The sequence below is a fragment of the Trachypithecus francoisi genome, unplaced genomic scaffold, assembly GCF_009764315.1.
Source record: "Trachypithecus francoisi isolate TF-2019V2 unplaced genomic scaffold, Tfra_2.0 Lachesis_group17, whole genome shotgun sequence".
In the NCBI taxonomy this organism is placed as follows: Eukaryota; Metazoa; Chordata; class Mammalia; order Primates; family Cercopithecidae; genus Trachypithecus; species Trachypithecus francoisi.
This window is the reverse complement of record NW_022681462.1, coordinates 44,005,220-44,032,530: the sequence shown is the minus strand read 5'-3', so window position 1 is coordinate 44,032,530 and position 27,311 is coordinate 44,005,220. Positions and strand designations below refer to the sequence as shown.

At 52.3% G+C, this 27,311-nt stretch overlaps 1 protein-coding gene across 1 annotated transcript in view; it reads left to right on the top strand.

The window, feature by feature from the left end:
* SH3RF3 (SH3 domain containing ring finger 3) overlaps positions 1 to 27,311 on the top strand; it is a 377,754-nt gene that overhangs the window by 249,421 nt on the left and 101,022 nt on the right. Inside the window, exon 4 of the mRNA XM_033175502.1 lies at positions 21,224 to 21,577. Within this exon, the coding sequence (XP_033031393.1) occupies positions 21,224 to 21,577 (354 nt within the window). The remainder of the gene's footprint in view (positions 1 to 21,223; positions 21,578 to 27,311) is intronic.

Sequence of the window (27,311 nt, the reverse complement as noted above, 5' to 3'; positions counted from 1 at the left end):
GATGAGCCTCCTGGTCATCCCAGTGTCTGCTAACCCAGATAAAGGCCATGGCAGCAGTGGCTGTGGTAAGATAACCCCAGGATCTGGGGAAGAAGCAGAGCTGCAGGGGACAGAAGGTTCAGATTCTGTGACACCAGACCCACGCCTTGGTCTGATGTCAGCATGCTTGTGCCTTAGTTGGGTGTTGAATGATTATGGTGTGGTGTTTGAGAAAATTGTGGATGGAATGCTATTTATAGATCCTGGAAAAAATAATGGCAGCCAAAATGAAAATCCTTATTTAGCGAAATAATATAATACCCAGAAAAATAGCAGGAGTTCCCGCTGATGGCCATTTCCCATTTGAGAGTGCTTATCTTCAGCACAATGATGATAGCATGCATCATCAGACCACTGGGTTCTAAGCCTCGGTGGATGCAGCAACATCAAGCTCAGTTCCTCCTGCTCCTGTAGCACAGGTGCCTCCTTGTCGCTTTATTTTTTACAAAGAGAGGCTATTATTTTGAACCTCTGCCTCTTAAGTATGCTGTTGAGATGTGTGGTGATGACTCAAAGGCATGACAGCTCTCATTGGGAGCAGATAGCTCTGGCATTGTTGTTAATTGTGCACACTCTGCGTTCTGCAGTACCTCAAAGTAGTGAGCAGCTCTGCCATGGTTGGATTTGCCATTTCACCTTGGTCTTGAGGGTTTTCAGCCCTTGCCTGGGCCAGGCGGGATGTGTTCAGAGAGGAAGAGAGGAAGGATGTGACTTCTAATGAGAGCCATGAGGGAAGTATTTCAGGTGCTGAACTGAGTTTCCTCTCTCCTCCTCAGCGCCTCCAGACCTATCTGATCCTGTAGTCTGGGTGGATTCACCCACCATCTTGCACTCTGGGTCAGGGAGCTGGCTCATATTCACTGTCCTGGTCTCTGCCTTCCCCACTCCTTTCAAAGACCCCCTCAGCTTCTCAAAGAGAAACCCAGCATGCCAAGAACCACACAGGCAGTGGGAGAGGGATGGAGAGATGGGGACTCTAGTTCTCAGCTCCCTGTTGACCTTATGCATCCCCACCTGAGATGGGATTGGAATGCCTCCGACTCTTGGTCTTGCCTATGAACTGCGTAGGCTTATGGAGCTGTGTGATGCTTCTGAGGCACCCTCCTGGTTCTTTGCATACCTGGTAATTTCCAGCTGGTTACTGACTTTGTGAATTTTACTATTTGGTGTACTGGACATCCTGGCATTCCTACAAATGTTCTTGAGCTTTGTTTTTTGTTGAGTTGCTTAGACTCAGTTTGGTGCTTTTGAGGCTCACTTTGAGGCTTTGTTAGGCAGGGCCAGGGAAGCCTTTCATGTGGGGCTAATTTCTCTACTTCTGAGGCTATAACCTTCTCTACTCCATGCCCCATGATTTATGAGGCTTCCACTCTGGAAGTTGGGAATGAAAACTATTCCTGGCTTTACATGAGCCCAGAGATTGCTCTGCCTTTTCCTCATGGCGGTTCTTTCCCCGGTGCTGGATAGTTCCCTCATATGAATGCCCTGATCAGCTGTCAGCTGAAGACTCCAGGGGACTTTCTTCAGATCTCCAGGACTGTCTCTCTCTGCAGCTCCCTCCTCTGCAGAACTCTAGCCTGCATCCTGTAGCCACTGTGGCTCCCCAGACCCAGAACTCTGTCTTCTCAATGCAGGGAGAGGCTGGAGAACCCAGAGACAGTAACAGAGCCCATGTAATGGGCTCCTCCGCTCTTGGTGATTGCTGTCCTGTGCATTCTGCTGTCCCATGTCTGCAAATCATGTTTCATAGATTTGTTTCAGTGTCTGGAGCAGGAGGGTAAAAATGATTCCCATCGTTTCATCTTGGCTAAGCAGATGTTAGCCGGTGATGCTTTAGGAATTTTGCAATAAGGGTCAGAGGTTCCTCAGGGCTGAATCTCCCCAGTTTCAGTGCCAAAGTAATAATCCAGGACTTTTCCTTAGATGAGGAACTGGCAAATGCCTTTGCAATCGTTGTTTACCATGGAGATGGGTTACAACCAAGCTCCAAAGCCCGTCCCATGGTCCCACTCTCCAGGTGAGCCCCTTGCATGTGTTTTCACTGCTGGTGTTACCTACACTTCTTCTGACAGATGTGGCCGCTGCTTCTAACAGTCAGGACACCCTGATGATGTCACATCAGAAGGGATGTGAAAGCATGAAGGAAAAATACTCAGGAATGTCTTCCGAAGAAGGTTGGGGAAGATGCAGTTTTGTTTGAAGTTTCATTTTATTTTTCTTGCTTTTTGTCATCCTCTGTTTTTACAAGCTCCTGCAGCAGCGACAGCCTGTGGAAGGGATCCCACAGCCTTAGTGTGGATGCCAGTCCTGCTTGCATTTCTGTGTCAGTGTGGACTGTGCCTCCAGGAATACTTTGTAAAGACCTCTTGCAGGTGAAGCCCGGTCACTGCCAAGAACACTGGGCAGGAAAGCCAGAGGCGGGGACCAGAAGGCAGGGACTAGGCAAGCACCAAGTTGGGTGTCTGCTGGAGTGTGATGTTGTGTCTGTGTCTGAACAGAGTAGTCCAGGAGGCAAATTCTTAGACCTATCAGGGAGAATAAGCAGTGGTCTTGCCTTCACCAACAACCCACTGTTTCCCCTTACCCTTCAATCGGATTAACGACATAAAGAAATAAAAGAGTATAAAGAAATGAGACAAGACTACATAAGAGGGAGACTCCAGTCACATTCATGGTTGGGGTCTGTACATTTTCTTGCCGTTATCTGACCCCCAGGGCATGATCCACACATACATGGCTGTTAATTGTAGTTTGGGTTTATCTCCAGCAAAAATAGGTGGGTGCCTAGGTACCAGCTTGCCCTGATTTCTCTCTTCTTAAGTCTTTTTGAGCTCTTTGTGAAATTAACATCTTAGACTATCTCACATTCCATAGCTGTTCCATAGCTGCTGGGAGTCTTGTTGCTCTGTTTGTTTTGTCTCCCTAAGCCCCTTTAAGGCCAGACCTGTAACACACAATTCCTTCCCTTCTAGGTCCTAGCACAGTGTGGAGCCCAGGTGCTACCCTGTGCACCTGTGCAGTGTTGTTGGGTTGTGGTTCAGTGTTTTACAGAGCTCATCAAACATGAGGAATGCCCCACTGACCATCTCTAAATGGGTCTAAGCTGGGAATCTTGCAGCAGTTCTTGTACATCCATGGCAAGACAGCTTAGTAAGTTTTCGTGAAGCCCCTTGTCCTCACTGCCAGCCTCCCTGGGAGCTTCTGTGGGGACAGTGAGTAGCCCTGACTGCAGCCTGAGTGGCTTAGTCACCACTGGGGCCACAGCCCACCTTAAATGTTGTCACGGCCTGGCAAAGGGGCAAATGGAGCCTCGTGCCATAGTTCCTGAGGTTTGATCTCACCCTACCCACTTTAGCCAGGCAATCCCTGCCCACCGGATGCTCCCCACCACCTGCATAGGCAGACATCATACCTTTTAGGTTTCTCCCAAGACCTTGATGCTGGAGAGCCAGACACTAATTCAGGGCCTTTGGAGGCCCCAGCAGGGCACACACTGGTCCTCAGCACCGGTGCACTCAGCCTTGCCAGAAAGAAGCTGCATGCATGTCGACCAGCAGGAGTCGTTGCTGATTGCTGACTGTTTTGGTCGCTAAAGTGGACTACCTGTGTTGGCTTTAAGCAGGAGTTGTGAAATTGTATGTTAGGAGGAGGGCTTCCTCTGTGGGTCTACCAAGTGGTCTACTACTTGCTGTGTTCAGAGCCTTGTCCTGGTCTGGAAGCGACGATGGAAGGCTTAAGTGAGTCACCTCCTCAAGGGACTACTCAGGACTGGAAGTGTGTCAGCCTAGGGGCAGCTAAACACCCAGGTGGCCCTGGGGCAGGCTGCTGGAGCATCTGGCCTGCAGCCGGTGGAAGTAACTGAGCTCCAACCTTGTGTCCAGACTGCTTCTCCCTCAGGCTCCAGCTGTTTTTCTGCTTCTCCTGTCACTCATGTGGGCAGTACACTTCCCACTGAGAAGGTCAATGGCGGGGTTACTTTTACACCTAACTTTAGCTCCTCGCCGGGCCCTGCTGGCCTCAGCATGCGCACCCACCCAATCCTAAGGAGACGGAATTCTCGCACTTGCCCTCTGCAGGGCATCTTGGGCTGTCCACGTCCATCTGCCCTCCCTTCAGCGTGGCCATCACGGTGCCCTGACTCAGCTTCCCCCACCCCCCAGGCTTCCATGTTCTTGTCTTCCCTTTCATGTCTACCTTTCCTGCCTGAGTAAGTTAGGCTGTGGCTCGCAAACTTCAGTGAGCATTCGAGTGTTGTCAGAAAGGCCCCCAGGATGGCTAAATATTAGAAAGGACAGCTTAACTGGTGACATCAGTTTGCAAACCAGGAATAGATAGTCTCTGACATGGAACGAAGCTGCTCTCCCTTCACAGAAGGGAAGGGCAGTTGGGTTTCATGGCTTGCAGGGTCTGTATTACACAGTAGAATCATACATATTTAGCAGGTTTGTGGGAAAGCTATGCATATTTATAAGGGGAGCTGAGCGCATGTGGAATGGGCAAACATGTACGTAACACACATTTCACATCACTTTAGGGTAGGGTTTCAGCGTTAAAATGAGGTGGAATTTGGCTCTTTCCATCAACAGGTGAACTATAGGACACACAGCCTGTGCACAGCCTCCATAAGCTGCTGAAACTGGCTTGAGGTCTGCAGTTGCTTATCAGAAAGGGTGTTTGTAAGGTCTGTCCTCTGTCCCATCAGAGCTGCAGTGGTCTGGGTTGTAAATCAGAGGGGTCTGATAGTACCTATTGTTAGGGAGTTTAGCAAGAGTGTGGCTTTCCTTGTAGCTCAGGAATTTAGGAAGTTCCCATGCCAGCCCATAGGTAACTTTGTTTCCTTAACCATAGGGTCTATCTTAGTTGCTAAAGGGACATCTGTTTTGGTCTCCGATCACACAAGTCATTGGGAAAGCTGCAGGCCCAGCCCAGGGGAGAGCCTGCTGCAGTGGGACTGACTCAGAGCCTAGGGCCAAGGCTGCCTACACCAGGCCCACCTGCGCCCAGCCCACTGGCCACCCCACCTCCCTCAGCAGCCCGCCTCCCTCAGCAGCCCACCTCCCTCAGCAGCCCACCTCCTGACCCACAACATGGTTGGCCTTTCCTCAGTCCTCATCTGCATGAACTCTCCACACTTAGCACATGCCCTTCTGTCTTGCAGCTGTGTCCCCAGGCCTTAGCAATCTTAAAACAGCCCTTCTGTCACCCCACACACAGCACCCCATTCATCTCCAGGACCTTCCTTTGGAACACCCAGCCCTGTCACATCCTCAAATCCTTTTGGTGCATTCTAACATCCATCTGCCATTGAATCTTCAGAACAGCCTTAGGGGAAGAGGAAGGCTCCATTCTCCTGGCAAGATAGATGCAGCCAAGCCCCATTCAGGGCCTGCAGCCAATGAGCAGTTTCATGCCAGAATTTGAAGTCAGCACCCCCAACGTTCTCTGCTCTCAGGATTGCTAGTGCAGAAACATTTGGCTGTTGGGTTATGAACCCTGCCCCAATCTGACCTGCAGCTTCTCCTCCCACCATCTCGTTCTGTGGATTAATGTGTGGACCACACTCTTCCAGGCCCATGCTCACTTCTTTCCTGAGTGTTCTGATCACAACACTGAGGACTGAAGAGTGTGCCTGAACCTGGAGATGGGCCTCATGAAGTACTATCCACATTTAAGGAAGTTGGGAGGAAACCGGTGTCAGATTCCATGCAGTTCTGAGGGTGGGCCCTGGCTCCGAGGCACTTGTCCCCAGGCAGACCTTGTGAGTGGTTGCAGTTTTTCAGGCATGGAGGGGAGAGCATACTTAGCTGTGGAGAGATTTGGCACTGGGTGCCTATAGGATGACAGCACGACTTCTTGGCTGAGGTCCAGGGCTATGTTTGGTGCAGAAGAAACCATGTCTGATTTTTCAGCTGGAACCAAGCACACCCATGTGGAGTCACTGGGAGGTCCTGGGGGACCCCAAACATCTCTATTCCAGAGCAGCCCATCTTTGCAGGGAGCTCTATCCTGCAGATCTCAGTTGTTGCCTCACGCTTAGTTCTAGGACTTGGCGATGAATTATGACCAAGCTTGACACTTTGGGCTAGTTGGAAATGTTCTCTTCTCTTCATGCTTCTCCTCCATGGTACCTTTTGTCAATACTTTCTATTTCCAATGGAGAGGGTGCAGGGTGCTGCAGACTGAGGCATGTTTAAGATTCAGGTCCGGGGAAATGCTCAAACCGTGTGTGTGCCCTGTGGGGGACTTTCTGTAACCACCTGAATTCCACCTGTGATGCAGAATGAGAAACAGCAGTGACTCCAGCTTCATCTCATTTCTGCTCAACCCCCTCAAAGGAGCTCGGAGTTACTCTCTGTTGATTTTATAAACACCTCTCCAAATCCTTGAAAGTGAGAGCAATTAAGAGTCTTAGTTTGAAGCTCTTGGGACATGAGCCGCATTTTCCAGGTGTCCTGCTTTCAGTGATCAGTCTGTCCTTGTACCCTTTAAGTAATTTCTCATCCCTCAGCCCCTTCCACCCTACCACCCTGCTGAGTCTCCAGGGTTTGTTAGGGAGAAGGTTCTGATGAGAGTCGAGAGGCTTCCTGGCTGCGACAAACAGTTCCTTCAGGGCCCTTACAAATGAAGGCAGCCCGTCCTTTCCAACTCTGCCTCCATCAGAGGGACCAGCGTTCTGGGACATTTGTGCTCTGGACTTCATCATAAAGCAGAGATACATCAGGGCCATCGTCGCCTGCCAGGTGTGAGCAGCCACTTGTTCCTTCCACCTTAGGTTTCTGTTGGTGGCTTAGCCTTTGATGGAAAGAGCAGGTCCCACTGCTGGGCAGTGCCCTCCCCACAGTTCCTTCCAGGCCACCTGGGGTCCCACGTTCATCCAGTCCTTAAGTACCAGCTGCTTGCCAGGCCCTGGGGATGCAGCCTGAATGAAGCAGAGGAGAACCCTGGTGACCACATCCACCAGGGAGGACACAACAGTGAAGAAAAGCAAGTCTGGAGGGGTTTCTACTCTCCACGGAGAAAGTAACACCAGGAGAGGAGGAAGGGCCTGGGAGGAGGGAACTGCAGTCTTCATGTCAGCGTTCTGGAACGTGGCTGGGGAAGCAGCCTTCGGGGAAGGGCAGGGAAAGAGCAGGTCCAGGGGTGGCCTGAGCTGGCCGAGGGACTCTAAGCCAGGGTGACCAAGCAGGCAGGTGGGAGGAGAGGGGTTGGGGCCAGAGGGGGAGTGGGAAACGGGCTTCGGGGGTTCCGCAGGTCACTCTAAGGACATTGGCATCTGCTCTGCGTTTGAGTCTGGGGTCTCTCTTCAAGGCCCCTTCTCTGCCCAGTGCTCGCGACCTTGTGCCTGTGTCCATAGACTCCTCCTGACATTGTCATTCCTAAGCCCATTCCTGCTTTGCTGAGGTGAACTTTGATAGTGTAAAATGCATATGGAGAGAGCCTTCTAGACTAAAGGTTTCGAGCGCTGGTCGTAGGGAACCCACAGGGTCTTGGGCCCCTGGGGATGTGGGCAGAAGGATTCAGGACAGCTCCAGGTCCATGGTTCCTATGTGGCTTCTGAGGGTCCCACCTACCCCACAGTTCATTCTCACACAGCAATGGAACCAGGCACCATTTCTGCAAAGTTAAGGAGGGTACTTCACTGTTGCTTAAAGCCACCAGTGGGGCCCATTGCTCTTAGAATAAACCCAGACTCCTCATTGTAGTCCACCCTGTGGGTCCACCCAACCTCACACCCTCCCTGCATGCCTGGCCTTGATCGCAGTCCTGGCATGCTGGCCTTCCTCTGTCCCTTCTGTCCCTGTGACAGGCCAGGCCCCTGCCCACGCTGGCATCAGACAGTCAAGAAGAGGCTCTGGCACAGCTCTGTCACTCCCTGTGCCTCAGGTTCCTCATCTGTGTAATGGGGGTAATAACTTCACCTACCTCCAAAGATTCTTAGGAGGATTAAATTAGGGACATAGTGAAGTGCACAAAACAGTACACAAAGGGAGAACTATGTGTTAGAAATGATTGTTACCTTAATTGTAGTTTGGGGGCCCTGCACAACCCCAATGTCACCTCCCATGGCACTCTGCAGAGAGTAGGAAGAAGCCCCCATGTCCTGTTGCAAAATTGCCTTTTAGTACCAGAGTGTTGTTTTTGAGGCTGCAATATGAATATCCAGTCCTCTTGAAAATACAGTTTGGAATAGTCTTAGGTTTCATTCAATGAAAGGAAACAATCACTTAGAGAATGAGTTTCCTTGAACTGTCCAGGGCAAAGGAGCCTGTCCGAAATAATCAGTGCTTTTGGGAAAGGGACAGCCAGTGTATTGTAGGCAGAGCCTGAGGTCAGCTGCTTGAGCATCAGAGGCAGGGAGCAGCCCACGCAAGCACTCAGACCTCAAGGGGCTGGCCAGGCCGAAGCCTCTGTGTCCCAGCCAGCCCTGCCAGGGAGGACTGTGTGATGGCTGCAGATGTATCCTGAAGCCGCTGGACTGAGGTAGGGTCTGACACCAGAAACAGAAAAATAAACGCAGGAGGTCAAATTTACACCTCCATAAAGTCTTTTGATGAACATTTGGTTGAAACTCTGCTTTTCTTCATATTTCTTACTGGTAAATTTGCAACACGGTTCATCTGTTCACCTGTTATTAAACATGTTCCTTTGGGTTGAGTTGGGGTTTTAGTTGTGGCAATTTTGCATACCCTGTTCTTGGATCCAGCTGAGGATGAGCTGGAATGAAAGTGCTAGCTTTAGGACTGAAAAATCTCAGAAGGATGTAGATTGGATCTGGAAGCTAAGGAACATGCATAGACCTCGAAAGAGAGGGTCAAGGCTGCAAAGCCGACCGCCTTGCCTAGAGTTGCTCCTTTGAACAGAGCTGGGGAGGGAAGGAAGAAGTGACCCAGGCTTCCAGCCTTCTCCCCAGTCCCTGAGGACGGCCTAGCCCCTGTGGATCTCCCTATCTGTTGGAGACGCATATTGAGCATGTACAGGTGACATTGTGTGGCCTCTGCAATTTGCTGGAAGCAGCAGGGAAGGGCAGGCCGCACATGAAGCCAAAAGGACCAAACTACCAGGGGGCCGCTATGACTGTTACAAGAAGTTTAAAAAAACAAAACAAAACTGTGGCGACTTGTGTGGCGAGTGCAGTCAAAAACGGTAGCTCAGCAGACGGGCCGTGCCTCAAACAACGTTATTTACAAAAACCGGCATCAGCTGGATCTTGGGCCTTGGTTTGCGGCCCTTGAGTGTGAGTCCTCTGCCCACCTCTCTGGGTTTCTGCTTCCCTTCCGTTTGGGCCTGGCTAATCCCTACCACTTCCTGAGCTCTTAGAGCTTCTCCTAGGGGCAGCCCCAGGATCCTGGCATCTCCCTCAGGAGTCAGTCCACATCTGTGTCCCCCTCAGCTGGTGGCTGTCACGTGGGGGTGGAAACCAAACTGCCCAAGGAAGGGGAAACCTTTGCTACACCTTGCCTGAGACATCATGCTCTTAAAAAATGACTGCATTCTCACAAAACCGAAAACACCAAAGGCTCTTTAGGGCACCTCACGCTTTGTACAAAATCAAAGAAAATCTGTCACTGCCACAGCTCAGGAGGTCTCCCCATAGGTCGATGGAGACTCCAGCCTAATCTGCTCTTTTGTTTTTAATGACTTTTCCTGATTATAAAAATAATTCCTGGCTATTGCTCAAAATAGGAAAATTCAGAAAAGTGTAAAGAAGAAAATTAAAATCACCTGTAATCCTACCAGTAACTATGAATATACGTTTAGGGAAAGAACGAAGTGTTAGCATAGTGTTGTTTCCTTTATTCTTTTCTATGTATAAATTTACATATATTTTGGACAAATTTGAGATTGTGCTGTATCAGTATTTCTGCCTGGCTTTTCTCATTACATTGTGAGAATATTCTCATAATATTATTGTAGTAGCTTCCAAGCGCCTCATCTCTGCAGCCTTTTCTCAGCACCATGGCCGGGGGATCGTGTTGTGTCCCTGTGCTGCTGTAGAGCCCTCCAGTCCCCCATCTCACTCAGGGGAGATCCAGGACCTCCCAGGGTCCCAGAAGCTCCAGCACTAGTTGACCCCATCACCCCACCTCATTTCTGCCCACCTGTCTGCTCCAGCCACACTGGCCTTCTTGCTCTTCCTCAGACACTCCAGCCAGCTGCTGCCACAGAGCCTTTGCATATGCTATTCCCACCTGCCCAACACCCTTCCCCAGATGCGATGTGGCCAGCTCCTTCCCACGTCTCCTCAACGTCTTGGCTCACAGGTCAGTTTCCATTTGACGTCCTCTGTGTAATGAAATATCCACGTATTCCTTGTCTGGGTATCTGTGAGAGCAGGGGTTTGTCTGTATTTATTTCCCAGTGCCAAGCAGAGCCCCTGGCCTGCAGTAGGTGCCACCTTGTCCTTCCAAAGCACCAGCCCCAGATGGTTGGGGGAGGTCTCCTCCCCCTGGCCCATCTACCTGCACACGGCCCTTCCTGACTCATTCCACTGCTCCCACGCCGGCCCAGACTCCCAACCACCCTGGGGCTCCCCACACCAATTCCGGGGACTCCTCGATCCCTGTTCAGGAGTCGACAGAGGCTTTGTGTCCATCCTGACTCCTGTTCAGCCCTCACAACCTGAGCCGCTTTAGACAGCTGTAGACCCCTGTGCACACACGTGCGCACACACATGCACCATCCTACTCCTGCCCACGCCTGTCCATGACCTTGAAATACTTAGGTCACTTATGTCACTTTTGGTTGAAATACTTTGTCACTTTCTATGGTTACGACCTGTCTGTAACCGTAGAAACTGAGTTGTCTTCCCCCCTCAGACAACCTTTCTCTAGTAGCACTTTCATCCCATTTTTCATTGATGAGTTAGTTGCAGCATACCATATTCTTAAGCTCCTTTGTGAACATGGAACACATCCTAAAGAAAAGTTCTTACTGTGAAAAAGCTCCACCTGCCACAGATTGCCTGGCAGAGCTCACAACCAGCAGCAGGTACTCAGTGAGTGCTGAGTGAGGCTCAGACTCATGCAAGATCCACCACCCTCCCCAGCCAGGTCCCCCAAGTGCTCTCAGCTGCTGACCCTGTGTGTGAAGTGCGATGTGAGTTACAGCTCTGTAGATGGGTGAGAAGTGCTGAGCAGTGCTTAGAGTATACTCAACAAACAGACATTGCCGCATGCACATGCAAATGCTAGCTCCTTTCATTCGAACACCTATGCATGGAATAGGTGTTTATCAAGCATGTGCTTTGCCCCCAGCACTAAAATTTGAAGCATGTGTGAAATGAGACTCCTGCAAGAGGATGAAGTAGGCTCTAATCCTCAGAACTCCAAGGATCAGCTGTGACATCTTGATCTGATCGCTTTGGCTTTGTTGCTCCTGGGGTTGCTCTGGGATGTCAGAGAGACTAGAGGAGAGAAGGGGGTGTAGAGACAGGGGGAGGGAAGGAGGAAATGCTTGCCACCTGGAGGCTCTCTAGGCAATAGAGATTAGTGTTGAGGAGGTAGCAGGTGAGAACATGAGCGCTGCAGTGCGCAGCCACCACGATAGTCTGGCTGGTGCCCTGTAAACCACAGCCCAGTGCACCATCCCTCCAGCTACACCAGGAGCCCACCACATGCAGCATCATAGGTCCAAGGCCACACAGGCCGGGATAAGTTCAGGTGTCACTCACCAACCTTGGGAGATGGTTTCCTGTCCCAGAGAAGCTGTACATAGAACACAGGTGGGCGCACCTGCAGACACACAGCCTCAGGTGCCTACGGGTTTTGAGTCAGCTGCTGGGCCCCTCCTGGTCCTCAGCAAGAGGGCCAAGTGCGGGCCAGGCCCCCCTCCTTGTGCATCAGGTTCACACCCTGTGCAAACAGAAAGAAGAGGGCCTTTTATTTCTGCTGGAGGAAATGTCTGTCATCTCCCCTGGGTGCCAATGGCTTTCTGTCTTTGTGGGTATGACCCACAGTGACACTGCAGTTGACGTCTTGACTGAGGGCACACTGCATGAGTGTGTGAGCCTAGAGAAATAGTCTGTGAAGCTACTTCCATACCACATGGACACACGCCAATATGTATTCTGTTCCGTTTCTTAAAAAGGCCGGTCAGGACCCAATCAGTGGATCGTTTGAAAACCACTGCTCTAAGCCAAATATCTCCAAGGTGGGGTGCATGCCACTCTGTGCAAAGAAAGCATGAGAACTTCTATTCAAACTTGTTGCAAATTTTAACTTGTTAGTTTTAATTTCTATTTTGTATATGTTTAGTTTACATATTTTTGGTAATCAAATATATTATTTGGTCCACTAGATAAAGACACCAAAAGATAACACATTACATACGTATAATGCGAATGAGTATTGGTGCATTAGAATATAAATGTGCAGAAATGCTTTCCTGATGGGGATGCACTGTCAGAGAACAGGTCAGAGCCCACCTGCCTGGGCTGTGGCTGGCCCAGCCCTAGGAGCCCTTTGGGTGGAGCGGCCATCTGCCTTCTCCTGAATCTGTGCCGGCCACACCTCTTGCTCCCCTTGTTCCTCCTCACCCACCTAAGATCTGTGACTTCTCAGGCAGAAGGGCCCTGGGAAGTTAATCACTTTGGTCCTCAGGTTAAAAATGGCCAGAAATCCATGTGCAGCGTACACCCCACTGGAGGTGCTCACCCAGGATTTAAGTGTCTACCGGAGGCCATGTGGGTCGCCACCTGCTGCTAGGGGTCTGAGGTCTCTTCACTGCCCCAACAGAGAGACTTTCGTTGCAGCAGTTGTTGGAGAAAGTGGAGAATAAACGGTGCCCTTCACACACTTCTTTGCCCATAAACTACTAGTTTATCTCCTTTTAAGTTCATCTTCAGGTAAAATTATCACAGGGTCCCTATCCCAGTCTGGAAACTTCTAATCAGCGGTCCCTCTGCTCACAGGGCACCCCTGCTGAGGGGCTCATCAGGTCGTTCTGCTACTCCTGGGCCTTTTATGGACTTTCACACATTCCTAGCAAATGCATGAAGTTTTCTGTTTTCTTATTTGGTCCTGGAATCTTCCTTCTGGCAGGTCTTAATACTGAAATGACAGTGTGGTTGCCAGTGCAGGAGGGATACATCACCCAATATCAAGAGGTTAAAATCAAAGCAGATGGAGCCTCATTTCCCCGAGAGGACTAGGGTGGGATCCAGGGAGGAAGAAGGGTGACATAACTATGACAGAGGTGCAAGTAGGGGTGCGGTGAGCATTTCTGGTTGTGCTGGAGAGACCTATGGACTCTCGGATGAGGAAGGAGGCACTGACTGTTAGCCGCAGGGCCGCTGAAGATTCTTTGGCAGACCTTGGTTTTGAGGGCTGGCTTGGGGGGCCACAGGGGTGGTTGCTTCCTGGGCTCCCCATTATGAGATGAGCCTGGCCCAGGGTATGCAGATTCACGTGCCATGTCATAGGGTGCTGGCAGAGGGCAGCCACTGAATTCTCTGGAGGGTCCCGACATGAATGCCACTGTGGGCTGTGTGACAGCTGGGGTGGGTGGAGAGGCTCCACAAACCGGTCTACAGCTTGGCCAACTGCCCCCAAGCAGCTAGCACCCTGAGGCAGACGAGGTGGATGGGTACCACCTGCCTCTCATGGGGCCACTCTGACAGGGACAGGGCTTTGTCCAGTCCATGATAAGAGGGGGCTGAAATGAAAACCATTAGCTCCGGCTCCCTCCTCAGCTTTTTAGACATCAGCTCTTCCAAAAGCCTTGCCTGTACTCAGGCTTTACATGCAAAATTAGGCAGCCATTTGTGCAGTGCAGGTCTGCCTGCACCTGCGTTTTAAACTTCAGTTATCCGAGTAGTCACCTCAACTTGCCAGCCCATTGGGCAGCCCGACAGCAGCCTGACCTGTATGCTTCAGCCATCACAGGACGAGGACCAGGGCTAGAATGCAAACAGTAAGAGGACAGGATGAGAAAGGCACATCTGCCATGTGCTGGAGGGATGCGGGTCACCCAACGGGCTCGGGGCCTCACTCTGGCGGGACTGGCGGCCTCACGCAGGTCTCCAGCACACTCCTGCAGTGCTCTAGTGTTGCTCAGCCTCCATCCAACTGTACTTCCAAGGAGGGAATCTCCTCCAGGGTAGAAGCTTCTCCCATAGCAGGTGCGTGGCCACGGCTTGGAGCCGTGGCCGGGCAGGGAGCATCAGTCCAGAGTGCTGGCACTAGTGTTCTACAGATGCCTGGGGTTCGATGTCCCCAGGAAATAAGAGTTTGGCATTGTCCACAGGCCTCTGAGGCCACTACTTCTGTGAATAAAGGGGAGGGAACAGAACGGCCACCCACCCTTGGTAACTGTAGCTGGCATCTGTCCCGTATGAGAATTGGCCTGACCTACTTCTCGTGTCATCTTTAACCTCCCCCAAAATGGTCTGATTTTTGTTTTAATTAACACAGGGTCTTGCTCTGTCACTCAGGCTGAAGTGCAGTGGCGTGATCTCTCAGGCTCAAGCGATCCTCCCACTTCAGCCTCCTGAGTCGTCAGGACCACAGGCGCATGCTACCATGCCCAGCTAATTTTTATTTTTTACAGAGACCGGGTCTGACTATGTTACCCAGTCTGGTCTCCATCTCCCGGACTCAAGCAGTCTGCCTGCCTCGGGCTCCCAAAGTGCTGAGTTTACAAACATGAGCCACTGTGCCCAGCCCAAAAAGGCCTGATTTTTAGAGACCCACATTTGAATCTCTAAAATGTACCCAAACCATTCCAATAGTCAAGGGCATAGTTATACCTCAGTGAATATATTCTTTTTTTTTACATCAAGATGTAGCAAGAGGGGAAGGGCCTCCTCATGCTCTGCAGTGACGAGGGGATGGCAGCAGAGTCAATGAGACATCTCAGAAAAGGAGTGAGCAGTGGCAAGGGTGCTGCTTTTTCACTGTGTGACTTGGAACAGGTCACTTAACCTCTCTGAGCCTCAGTTTCCTCATCTGTGAAATGGCCACATTGCTGTACCTCAGATGGTTGATATGAGGGTCGGATGGGCACATGTGGGGATAAAGGTCAAGTCGGTTTGGCCAGGGGTGGTCACCAGGCCCCTTGCTTCTTCTTTTTTTTTTTTTTGAGACAGAATCTCACTCTGTCACCCAGGCTGAGTGCAGTGGCGTGATCTCGGCTCACTGCAAGCTCTGCCTCCCGGGTTCATGCCAGCCATTCTCCTGCCTCAGCCTCCCAAGTAGCTGGGACTACAGGTGCCTGCCACCACGCCTGGCTAATTTTTTTGCTTTTTTTTATTTTTTATTTTTTTTAAGTGGAGATGAGGTTTCACCGTGTTGACCAGGATGGTCTCGATCTCCTGACCTCACAATCCGCCCACTCGGCCTCTCAAAGTGCTGGGATTACAGGCGTGAGCCACTGCGCCCGGCTCCCTAGCTTCTTACTAGCTTAGTCACTGGCCAAGAGTCCCCAGTTTTGGCAGCCTTTCACCTTAAAGGCTCTGGGAATGTTCCACACACAACCCTTCAGGATGAGGGGTGCCTATGAGGAGGGTGAAGGAACCAGTGTTAAAGGGAATCCTCACCTCTCCACCGCTCCTGCTTAGTCTCCTGAAGAGTGACATGTTTTACAACTGGCAAGTGCTGATCGAAGCCCAGCCCAGCCATCTTGCCTGCCCGTCTCAGTGAGGGGAAGCTCCTGAGATGTCTCCCAACAAAAGCGTCAGGCAGGCAAAAGCCATTCTTCACCTGCTCCTGAGTTTGTGAAGCTCTAAGGCCAGCAGCCAGCCGTGGTGGCCTCTGCCACACTCAGCCATGAGAGTGGAAGCTTCAGAGGAAGGCAAATGCCCCACAGGAGTCTCTGGAACACACGAGTCTGGTCCATAGAGGGTTCTTAGGGAGGGTGCTGCCACTGGGAAGCTGAGCTTGCAAAGAGTGTTCTAGAAGCTTGCTACTGCAATGGCATCTGCAAAGAACAGCAGCGTCGTCTCTTGGGAGCTACAAGAAATGCAGAAACTTGGCACGAGCCCACACCTATTGAGCCGGAGTTGGCCTCTGTGAAGGATCCCCAGGTTGTTCAGTGTGCACTGAAATAGAAGCTCTTTTAGAGCAGGCCTTTGAGCAGAGCCCAGTACATGGTAGGTGCTCAGTCCGTTTTGTTTTCTGAATAGCACATCCGTGAAAAGAGTCATGTGTTGCCTTCTTGTTAAACTGTGATCACTTGCCCTCCTGCTTGCACCCTTGGCTTCCTGGATTTCCACCAAGACGTGGGTTTCGGGACACGTTCCCTCCCTTGTATCGCGCTCACAAGCCCTGTCGCTCGGTGCTGAGGTTGCTCTTCCTCCACTCTGGGTCAAGGCAGGGGCCCGAGGGGACACAGCTATTGCGCCGTTTTCTTGTTTAGCTGGGCACCTCCCACAGCATTGTTCTTCTTTTGATGTTACAGCTGCTGCCCTCCCTCATGACTGGCTTGCCAATCTTACTCCTTTTTAAAGAAAAAAAAAAAATCCCCCTGCATGCATTCAGTTTAAAGTCTCCTCAATCAGACCCAGGGATTTGGGGTGACTGTACTCTGGCGCTGTCATGGACCCAGCGCTGAAATTCCCGGGTTGGCCACACCTCCCCACCGGAGTTAGGAGACCCATGGCTCCAGGAGCTGCGGGGAGAGAGTCTTCTCTATTCAACCCAGCCCCACCCTCGGACGCAGCCACAAGGCTACAGCGCACTCTAAACCAAGGGCCCATTCTGTAGAACTGTTTAAAGAATGGATGGAAGAAACTCTTCAGCTTTTCTTACCCTTCTAGACAGTTCTGTGGTTGGAAAGTGGTTGTGGAAGAAAATCACATCTAACCTAAGAAAGCTGGGGAGACAGAGTGTTGGGAGGGGCTTTGCTGAGCCAGGAGGCAGCCACTCGATGTCACAGAGGCCATAGCGTGATGAGCATGAGCGGGGTCCCCTGTGGGATGGTGAGCCCTGGCCCAGTCTTTACTGTCCCATGGACAAGACTGCACCCCTCACTTGAGCTAATCTCCCACCCCATCCAGTTTCATGTTCCCAGGAGCATCGGCCCCTGCAAAGGGGCCCCAGAACAGGGGCAGGCCCTGGGATGGGCAAACACCTGCCCAGGTACCAGCAGCAGTCCTCATGATGAATGGATATTGCCAAGACGTTTGAAATATTGAGTTACCATTTTGTTTCCATTTTGTATGGAAGATGAAAATGTGTTCTCTTTCCATTAAAAAACGTGGAAAGTGTAGTTACTGGGTGCATTGGTTATGTGTGTGCACATCCATGTAGGAGGGCGGTGTCCACCTGATGAACAAACAAGGTGACCCCACATGCAGATAGAGCCACTGGAGCCCTTTCCTTTCCAGATGGCACCTTGGTGGGAAGGGGTGCCCCCTCAGGCCGAATCCATACCACACGGGAGGGCAGAGCCGCCGGGCTTCCCTGCAGCATGGAGGCCTGTGTGCGAGACAAGTCTGCACCAACTTGCAGAGTGAGGAGCTGGGGAAAGCGCGGCTGCTCCTAATGGGTGCACGAGAGCTGCCGTCCCGCACAGGCACCAGCAGGTGAGGGTGTCCTGTGACCATGGGCCCACGAGGATGTGTGTGGCTGGTGAGGGGCCTTCTGATTGGGATGGCACTGGTGCCAAATCCAGGCCCAGCTTTATGACGTGACTAAATTGGAACTTGTTGTGTAGACAATGAAAACTTCCCCTGATGGTGAGTTTTGCCCCAGGATCAAGTCACAGATCTGTAGCAGTGCCTGGGACTCCGCAGCCTGTGAATCTGGCAAACCTGGTCCCCAGTGGTGGGTGGAAAATGACCCCTCAGTCCCACGCATGTAGAGATGCATCTGCGTGTTGAGGCCCACCGGGTTAGTCCACTCTATACTTTCAGAATGAAGACTGCACAGGGCAGGAGGAAACGGGCCCATGGAGAAGCCCCTTGGCTCAGAAGCAGAGATGAGTCAACAGGATACAGCCTAACCACTTCTCTTCCTAGGACACCCCTTGGCAGCATTTTGCCTGCCTGGCTGCTGTAGGGTTGCTGGGGATGCTGAAGCTTTGGATGAAGCATTGAGGACTTTCTTTGAGGCAGGAGTTCTTACTTCTCCCGCCATCTGTTGAAGCTGCCTATCTTGATGGAAGCTTTTTGCCTTCACCTTGAGCACTGGCCTTGGGCTGGGGTTGCTAAGGCATGAGGGATGCATGCTGTTGCTAAGGCATGAGGGATGCATGCTGCCTCCCCACCCTCAGTTTCTGTCTCCGCCGTGAAGGGGGCACAGTGCGGTCACTTGTGAGCAGCCTCTCAGGGACACATGCTGGTGGCCGCCCAGTGCTCAGTGACATGTGGCACTGCTGAGGGGCCAGGCACTGTGCTCCTGGCTGCTGTGGCCCCTGATGAGAGTAGGGATCCTGGAAATCTACGCTGACATTCAGATCAGGGCCCCATCTCTTCTGGACGTGCATACAACAACCTGTTGGTGCCTGGATTTCCTGATTTTGAAAACAGTTTTCAGTACCAAGTCAACAGTCACAGGGGGACTAAGTGATACACTCCAGGCCTGTTCCTTTGGGGAAAAGGGAATCATTTGAGCCCGGCCTCAGCATTATTGCTGCCATGATTGCTGTGTAATGATGTCCCAAATGCAGGCGCGTGGCAGGTGTGTTTAGAACGTGCTCCCATGCCAGTGAGTGAGATGAATGGAGGGCCGCGCTCACTGTGCCCTGCTGCTCTGTCTTCCTCTAGACCCTGTCAAGTGGGCAGAGAACACTGGGGTCCAGGAAGCTGGCTCTCAGGTATTTGGAGAGCCCCACGGAGGCCTGTGGGAGGGAACAGGCACTGGTTTGTTCTCTGAGTAGCACTTAGGAGGAAGCAAATGAATACAGCCATGAAATAGAGCAAAACAGCTGAGCCTGGTTGGAGGAAACATTTCAAAGGAAATAATCCTGGCTTTAGATCACACATGTTGGAACCCGGAGTGAGGTTTTTCGTAACCTCCCTCTGAAAGGCAGATATTTGTAGTGGAAACACTGATAGCCGTGTGCCTGGGCCAGGTCTGAAGGCAGCTGGAACCTGCAGCCATCCTGCTCCCCCGCTCCTGTGATCTGCCCCTGTGATCTGCTCGGCCTGCCCGGAGCAGCCCTGTGATGGGGCCGCCCTTTCTCATGCCACTTAAACTCAGCAGGTCTTCTGGGTTTTTTGTTTTTGTTTTTTTAACTCATCAAGGTGCTACCAGGTGCAAATGCTAGCTCTGTATCTGGGTGAGACCTGGCGTCTCCCTTCACTGGTTCACAGCATCGAGGGGAGTCTCCTAGACGAGGCTGACGTCAGACTCGACTCCTGGTAGGTGTAGGGGACAGGCCCCTCCTGGCACCTGCTGGCCTCCCATGCAAGGGCTTAGCCTATATCCTTAGCCTATGCCAAGTGTACACCCACGGCTGGCCACAGAGCGGGCGTGACTGCCCCAGGGAGCCTGCACTGCCACAGCGGCTCACGTGGTCCTTCACTTGCCTGCTATGGTCTTCCCACCTTCATGGATGTCACTGACTCACTGCCTCTCTCTTCTTCCTTTCTGAATCCTGTAACTACTTCCCGGCAACTGCTGAGTCCTGTTTTTCCCATGAAGGCTTCAAACTGCCCCCAAGTGGCCTACCTGCAGTTTTTGGAAAGCCCTTTGGCCCCTGGCCTAGGTGCCTCTGTGGTGCCCTGCAGCACACAGCCCAGTCATGCTGCTGCAGAGACCCTGTGGGCCCCAAACCCAAAACAGTACCCTGGCAGACAGAATGTGCCAGCCCTGCACACAACCACCCCACCCTGCTCAGTTTCTGCTTGGTGAGGAGAAAACTCAGAGACGGCTCCCGCTTCCTCCTGCCCTGAGCTCTGTGCTCCTCCAGGGAGGTCTGCCCAGAGGGCAGCTGGCATTTACTCAGTTTCTTCTGCTACTTCTGGAAAGGTGAGGGAGAAAGAGTGGAAGCTCACAGGCATTCACCCAGCCCGATGGCATTTGCTTAACCCAGCTTGTAGCAATCATCCCATGCTGATTCTAGTATCATATTTTCTTCCCAGCCACCTCTGTGTACACAGTAAAGAGTTCCCTCTGCTTGATTCTTTCAGATCACTGCCAGCTCCCCATTATAGATATGCACTTAGGCTGAGCCAAGTACAGCCTAAGAAGGAGGGGGCTCCATTGGGCACCCAAGTGGGAAACTTCCTCCAGGTGTAGGGTCAGGGGACACTGTCACTCACAGGTGGTGAATTGACCTAACTGAGGCCCCAAGCACCAGCCCAGGGAGCCTTTTCTCACAGCTGATACCTCCCCAGGCTGTGTAATTCACGGACCTTCCCCCAGTGGGTGTGCCTGGGCTGCCCCTCCCAGCCCCTCCAGGCGACGCCGCAGCCCTGAGAGGAAGGATGTGGCTTACCGGCCAGGAGGATTTCTTCCCCGGTTGCTCATGGACTTGAACCTTCATACCACCTTTCCTGATAAGCACCACCCAGGATCAGAGTTTCGTCAAACTCTTGGCTGCACAAAATGCCTGCTATCTTGTAGAACAGGTGGGAGATGTGGGAAGGAGTCGTGTCCTGAGACCTCACCACATCACTCAAGATGACAGATTATTGACACTTTTGGGCTGCACTCAAGGCCAGCGTCTGGGGCTTGACAGCCTGAGTGGAGGCGGTTACTGAAAAGAGCTTCCATAGTTCATGCTGACCAGAGCAGACTCCCCTGCCACAGCTGGTCACCAGCCATTAGAAAGTGCATTCTAGTCACATGCTTTGAAATCTCCTCTGGGGACCTGTAGTGCTCAGGGCAGGCCGGGAACCTGCTGTTGTGGAGCATACAGGGCCACCCCACATCTTCTGATGTGGGGCTTCCTTCCCGTCTTGTCCCTGGTCCCTCACTGTCTGCAGGGCTGCACCGTGCATGCCAGAAATGGCCAGCAGTTGAAAAGATTGGGGAGACAAGATAGTGGCCCTTGGAAAACACTTCCCTCTCTCTGAATCCCCTCTGTCCGTCATGGCTCCTGGGGTTTTTGAGCTGCTCCAAAAACCTTGTCAATAAAACCTGTGCCACCCCACCAGCCTCTGCTGTGTTTTCCCTGCCGTCTGACCGATTTGAACACATTGCCAGGTTATGAATGGGAATGTGGCTTGGAGAGTGCAGAGGGCTGGTGTGGCATGTGACCATGATTTAATGAAGCCCCCACTCTCCCCTTTCTCACTCAGCTCAACGACTCCGCCAAGCAGCTCATTGAGATGGACAAGCCGTGCCCAGCTGCTGCATCCAGCTGCAATGCCTCCCTGCCCTCTGACTCTGGCGCTGTGGCCAGCATGGCCCCAAGTCCCACTTTAAGCAGCTCAGGGGCGGTCAGTGCCTTTCAGCGGCGTGTGGATGGCAAGAAGAACACCAAGAAACGCCACTCCTTCACCGCGCTCAGTGTGACACACAGATCCTCCCAGGCTGCCAGCCACAGGCATTCCATGGAAATTAGCGCTCCAGTGTTGATCAGCTCCAGCGATCCCCGAGCCGCGGCCAGGATTGGAGACCTTGCTCATCTGTCATGCACTGCTCCCTCCCAGGTAACATCCCGCGGGCCAGGGCAGGCATCCCTGGGTTCTCTGGGGTTCTATCCTCAGCTCCATGTTCAGTGTTCCCTGTTCCTCAACTAGCATGGAGGCCACCCTAGAACTGCCCTTTGGGGTTGAGCGGGGTTTGCCCCTTGCTACCTGGCACTGGGTCCCGCCCCCCATCTGAAGTGTGGAGAATGTTGAGTGTGCCCTGCCTGGTTCAGAAGATGGCCTAGTGGTGTGTGAGCTGATTCTCAGTGGTCCAGGGAATGTCTGAGTAATACCCACCCACCTCATGACAAGGTTTTTCCCATGTCATTTGGCTTCTGGATGTCTGATTATGTCCTGGAAGAGTCTTGGCGTAGTGCTAGCATATTTTTAGCATCTCTGCAATGTTTGCTAATTTCCCTTTCAAGAGAGAAAGAGCCAGAGCTCAGAACCAGAATAAACTATTGTTGAGTACTTTCGTTACTATTGTTTCTACAGATACCTTCTATTTCTAGACTCCATTTCCACTAGTTTTTTTGTAAATTGAAGTAACCAAAGCAAAGCATTTAAAGGCTGGGCACAGTGGCTCATGCCTGTAATCCTGATGCTTTGGGAGGCCGAGGCAGGAGGATTGCTTGAGGCCAAGAGTTCAAGATCAGCTTGGACAAGACTGTCTCTACAAACAACCAGTCAATCAATAAAATAAAATAAATTGACTTAAAAATGTTAAAAATAATGAACGATATTTAGTAAGTACTTGCCTGTAACTCTGACAAGACCCTTCACAGTGCCATGCACAGGGCAGGAATTGGGCAAGTTTCCCTTTTATGAATGCAGAGACTGCAGCCGGAGATGGAAGGGGCTCTCCAAGTGCCCGACAGGGCGACCCTGCAGTCACACTCCTGTGCCATTGTCATCAGACCTCCTCCAGACTGTGGCAGGTGTGCATGGGCGAGCCCAAGGTGCCCACACAATGGTGCCCACGCCATTTCTCCCTGCGCTGCTGCTTTCCACCCAGTGGCTCACCCGCCACCACACTCCACATTCCCTCCAGAGTCCCTCTGGCTGCCCTGGACATGCCTCAGAGCAAGGGCTCTGATCTGCGGGGAATCCTGGGGCAGGCACCCATAAGCAACTGGCTGGGAAGAACTGTCTTGTTGAAAATCACAGTGAACTCAGACAACTTTACGCAGAGAATTGTCTTAAAAATTGCCGAGCTTCTGGAGAAGGGCCATGTGATCTAGATGTGCCACATCAGCCTACACACACATGCACACGTGTGTGCACATACACACATTACATGTACACTTGAGCACATGCACACCCGCACATATGCACTTCCATGCACATGTGCACTCACATACACATGGCACACACATATACCTGCACACACACACGTGTACTTACACTGCCATCCACATGCACACCTACACATATACACACACACGTATACACATATACACCTGTGCACACATGTGCTCACATACACACATTACATGTACACGAGCACATGCTCACCCACACATACGCACTCCCATGCACATGTGCACTCACATACACATGGCACACATATACCTGCACACACACGTGCACTTACATACACTGACATCCACATGCACACCTACACATATACACACACACACACGTATACACATATACACCTGTGCACACGTGCACTTATATGCATCCCCTCCACATGCACACACATATGCATGTGCATACACATGCATACATGGGCATTTACACACACACACCCCCTTCCAGGTACACACCTGCACATACACATGCACACACACATACATATACACATATACACCTGTGCACACATGCACACACTTGTGAACTTATATGCTTCCCTTCCACATAAACACCCACACATAACACCCGTGCACACATGTAGACATTTATACAGGCACACACATATTGGTGGATACACACTCGCCTGCACGCATATGTGTGCGCACACACACGAACGCTAGCTCTCATCGGCGGCTGAGGCTGAGGTCTGGAATGGGTGCTGTGGTATCTGGAGCCGTAACCGTGCAGTCATCTGCCACCATGGTTACCCCACTGCCTGGAAGCTCCCACAGCCTGTGCCTGGGAACGTTCCCCAAGGAACAGCGCTGCTGGTGCATTTTCCTTATGGGGAAAAGCACAACCTTGGTCCCAACCCTAACTCCACTCCTGACCTGGGCTAAATTCTTCTTGAGCACCTCCTATTTGGAAATGCCTGGGAGGGGCATGGTAACTCAGCGTCGGGCCAGCACAGCTGTGCTCCCTGCATGTGTGCACATCATGGGGGTAAAGCCACAAGCAGTGGCTCTTGGAAGAGTCTTGCTTATTCTTTGCTCAAACATCCTGGACACTGGGCAGGTTGTCATGGTGGTGCTAAGACTCGGGGAGCTCACCCTGTTTGTCACCAACAACTAAGTGTGATAACTCTGGCCCAGAGCTGGGGTCCCTCCTTGGCAACCTGAGCAGCTACTGGCGATGTGAACAGTCGAAAGTTGTGTTGTGAAACAAATTTGGCTCAAAGGCAAGTTGCGGCAGGTTTGAGGGGTGCCCCTAAGGAGAAGACTGAGGAGCAGCGGCCTGGCCCTTGTGTACCACTTGGGTAGGTCTTTTGTCTCCTTCCTCCTAGAAGAGCAAAGGCCACTCTCACTGTAGTCAGGGACCCCCATCAACCAGAGGGAGGGCCCTTCTTCCTGATCACCAGCCAGAGGTGGCACTGGAGCGGCCAGGCCAGCACCTACCCCCACAAGTGTCTGGCCTGTGTCCTGTAATTTGTGGGTAATATGTCCAAAGCTGCCGTTGGTGTTCCTTGGAGTTCTAAAAAAGGAGCCCACAGGGCCCATGAACTTTGCAAAGCTGCTGCTGTGTCCCAAGAGGGCCAGGGGCATCTTCTCCACCACTTTCCCGCAGGCCCCTGAGATGTGCTCAGCACACGCAGGTGCAGGATCTAGTTTCCTCTCCTTCCCGCATCCTCACCTGCACCAGCGTCTCATGTTGCCATGGCCTTTGTGTTAAAACAAGCAGAGCGAATATTTCTAAGCCATCTGCAGTCTGATGTCTACTGGGGCAGGAAGGGAACAGATGTTTCTATTAATTTGCGTACTACCTGGCTCCACAGGGATTGGGATTAGGGATTAGTGGGACTGGGATCCTGGGATCCATTTACCAGCAGTTCGACTTGAAGTGAAAGTCATGACCAGGCTACTGACTTTAGTTTGGGTCACCTCAAAGGGCAAGAGGTCAAATAAAGCAGATGCCGCCTGTCTCCATGTCCTGATTTAATTGAGCTGCCGGAAGACAGAAGGGGCACCTGGTGCAAGTGTGAGCTGTGCGTGCTGCCCTTGCGGGCTCCAGTGTGCTGCTATGGTCTGGATGTGCCCAGAGATCAAGCCCTCCCGGTCTGCCCCTGCTCTGCACTGCCTTCCTGGTTCCTACCACCTTGCTGGCCATGTGTGTCTGACCAGGAAGTGCGTAGCCTGAGGACTGGTCCATGGTAGCCAAGGCGATCCAGACTCAGGTCCTGCTGTGACCACAGTGCTTCAGGGATTCTCTTCCCCACCATGCTGGCCACACCCCGGGAGAGGGAGCCCAGGCCCAGGATTCTGTGGTTAGTGGGTGGCACTTCGGCTTTGATCATCGGCCTGGAGAAATTCAGCATTGCTGTGTGCATGCGCTCATCCACAAACAGAGGCCTTTCGCATGCCAGCACTGCCATCTTGGGAAATGTGGAGTGGACAGAGTAGGAAGGCCTGCAACCCCAGGCTCCTTGGTGCCCACAGCATGGGGCAATGCTGGCCCCAGCAAGGGCCACTGCAGCAGCCAGTCCCCTGCCTCTCATAGTCCCCTCAAGACCCAGCGTGTCCATTCAGCCTGTGATAAAGAATATCTTGACTAACAGGATGAATTCTTGGCACCTGGGGACTGGGGCTGTAGGGGAAGACAGGCTGGTGAAGTATACGAGGCTGGTCATCTGGACCAGGACTTTTGGGCCATGGGGAGCAGAGGATTTCAGATCGTGCATTGTGTGTCCCAGTGCGTTTACTTTTGGGGTGAGCATGGTATGGTCCCCGACAGTTATTGAATCCTCATTGAACACTGCACTGGGTTCTGTAGAAAGGTCCAAGTAGCAGGTGTCTGCCCTGGAAACGCAGCCAGCTGGAGTAGAGACGAGCTGTTTACGGGGCACTGTGCTGTCCAATGCATTGACTGCAGTTGATCCACAGTCAGGCTTGGTAGGGGGATGTGGATGAGGAAGCCCCTCAGCTGGCCGAATTAAGGGGCTCTCGCTGTAATGGACTGGTTTTGCTCTTTCTTTAGTGTTGTCTTAAAATAGAAAGGAAGCGTGCGTCTGTGGTTTCTATAGAAATGAGTCTGAAGCACAGAGGACACTTCCCTGCTTCTCAGAGTGCCTGAGCACCATGAAGCCTGGGGGCACAGCCTGAGACCCCGTGCTGGCCGAGGCTGGCCGCCTCCCCGCAGCTGTCAGGGATGCATCTGTGGTTTGCCTGTCCCCATCTCTCCTTCGGCTTCCTCTGCTGATCTCACTTTCTCTGTCCTGGCTTGCATCAGTTCTCAGCTTCCCTGGCTGCGTGGCCCACCTTACCCCACAGTGAGCCAGTCATTCATTATTTCTACTTCAGAGATGAGGAAGCTGAGGCCCTCCAGGTGGAGGTGACGCCTCGGGGCCGTGCTTCCGGGCCAGCCCTCCCTGACCTTCCAGGGCCCCACCCTGGCTGTTAGGAGTGCTATCAGGACACGGATATCACTTAACTTTCCAGTTTGCTCTGTAAAATGCACAGGGCTGACCTCAAGCCAAAGGAGACGCGCAGGAGAAGGCCAGCAGGTCCCTGCAGTGCTCCGTAAAGTGCCCCCGCTTTGCTTTTCTTTTAGGCTGAGGCCAGGCTCAGTGCAGCGCACAGGACAGGGTGCTGGGGTGGAGGTGCGGGCTCCCTCTCTCTAGCTGTGTCACCCCCAGGAGAGTTGCTGAGCCTCTTGGAGCCCTGCAGTTAAGAGCCAGCCTCCAGAGCCAGACGGTCAGGTTGAGCACTTATCCTTGTACCTGCAACCTTGGGAAAGCTGCCTGACCTCTTCCCAGAAACTCCGCTTCCTGTCTGTTAAATGGAGCCAAGCTGTGCCCTCCCCACCCCCATGGTCGTTGTGAGGGTGGAGTGAGGGGGTGTATACGGGCCGCCCTCCTTGGTAGGTGTACCTTGAGCGTTGGCTGTGGTGGCTGTTTCTGCTGCTCAGGGAATCAGGGAATGAATCACCAGCCCAAGACGCCAGACACCAGACACATCATCTCTAGTCACTGTTCTGTGCTCCAAGAGCCCATCTCTGGCTTGGTGCTGTGCTGGGTCTTGGAGGTTTTGGAAGGCTGGCGGTGGGTAAGGAGTGGGTGTGGCCGAGACCACTGCAGGATGGGAAGGAGGGGAAGAAGTAAAGGAAGGAGAAGAAAAAGCGTCAGAGACTCTGACAACAACACAGCCTGAAATATCCACTGTCCAGCTCTTTGCCGGAAAGGGCTTTAGGCTGAGGCTTTGTTGATGAGAATGCTGAAAAGGAAGAGCTGTGAAACAGAGGAGAGACCTGGGAGCTATGTAAGGTGAGCTCCAGACCTGGCGGGGAGGGAGGTGCCGATGCAGAACAGGCCAGCGCCTGGGTTCGGAGTAGCCATGTGGGAAATGCTACAGGCTGGAGACTGGGAGTCTCAGTGGCTACTCTGCAGGGGCAGGGACGGGGGACAGAA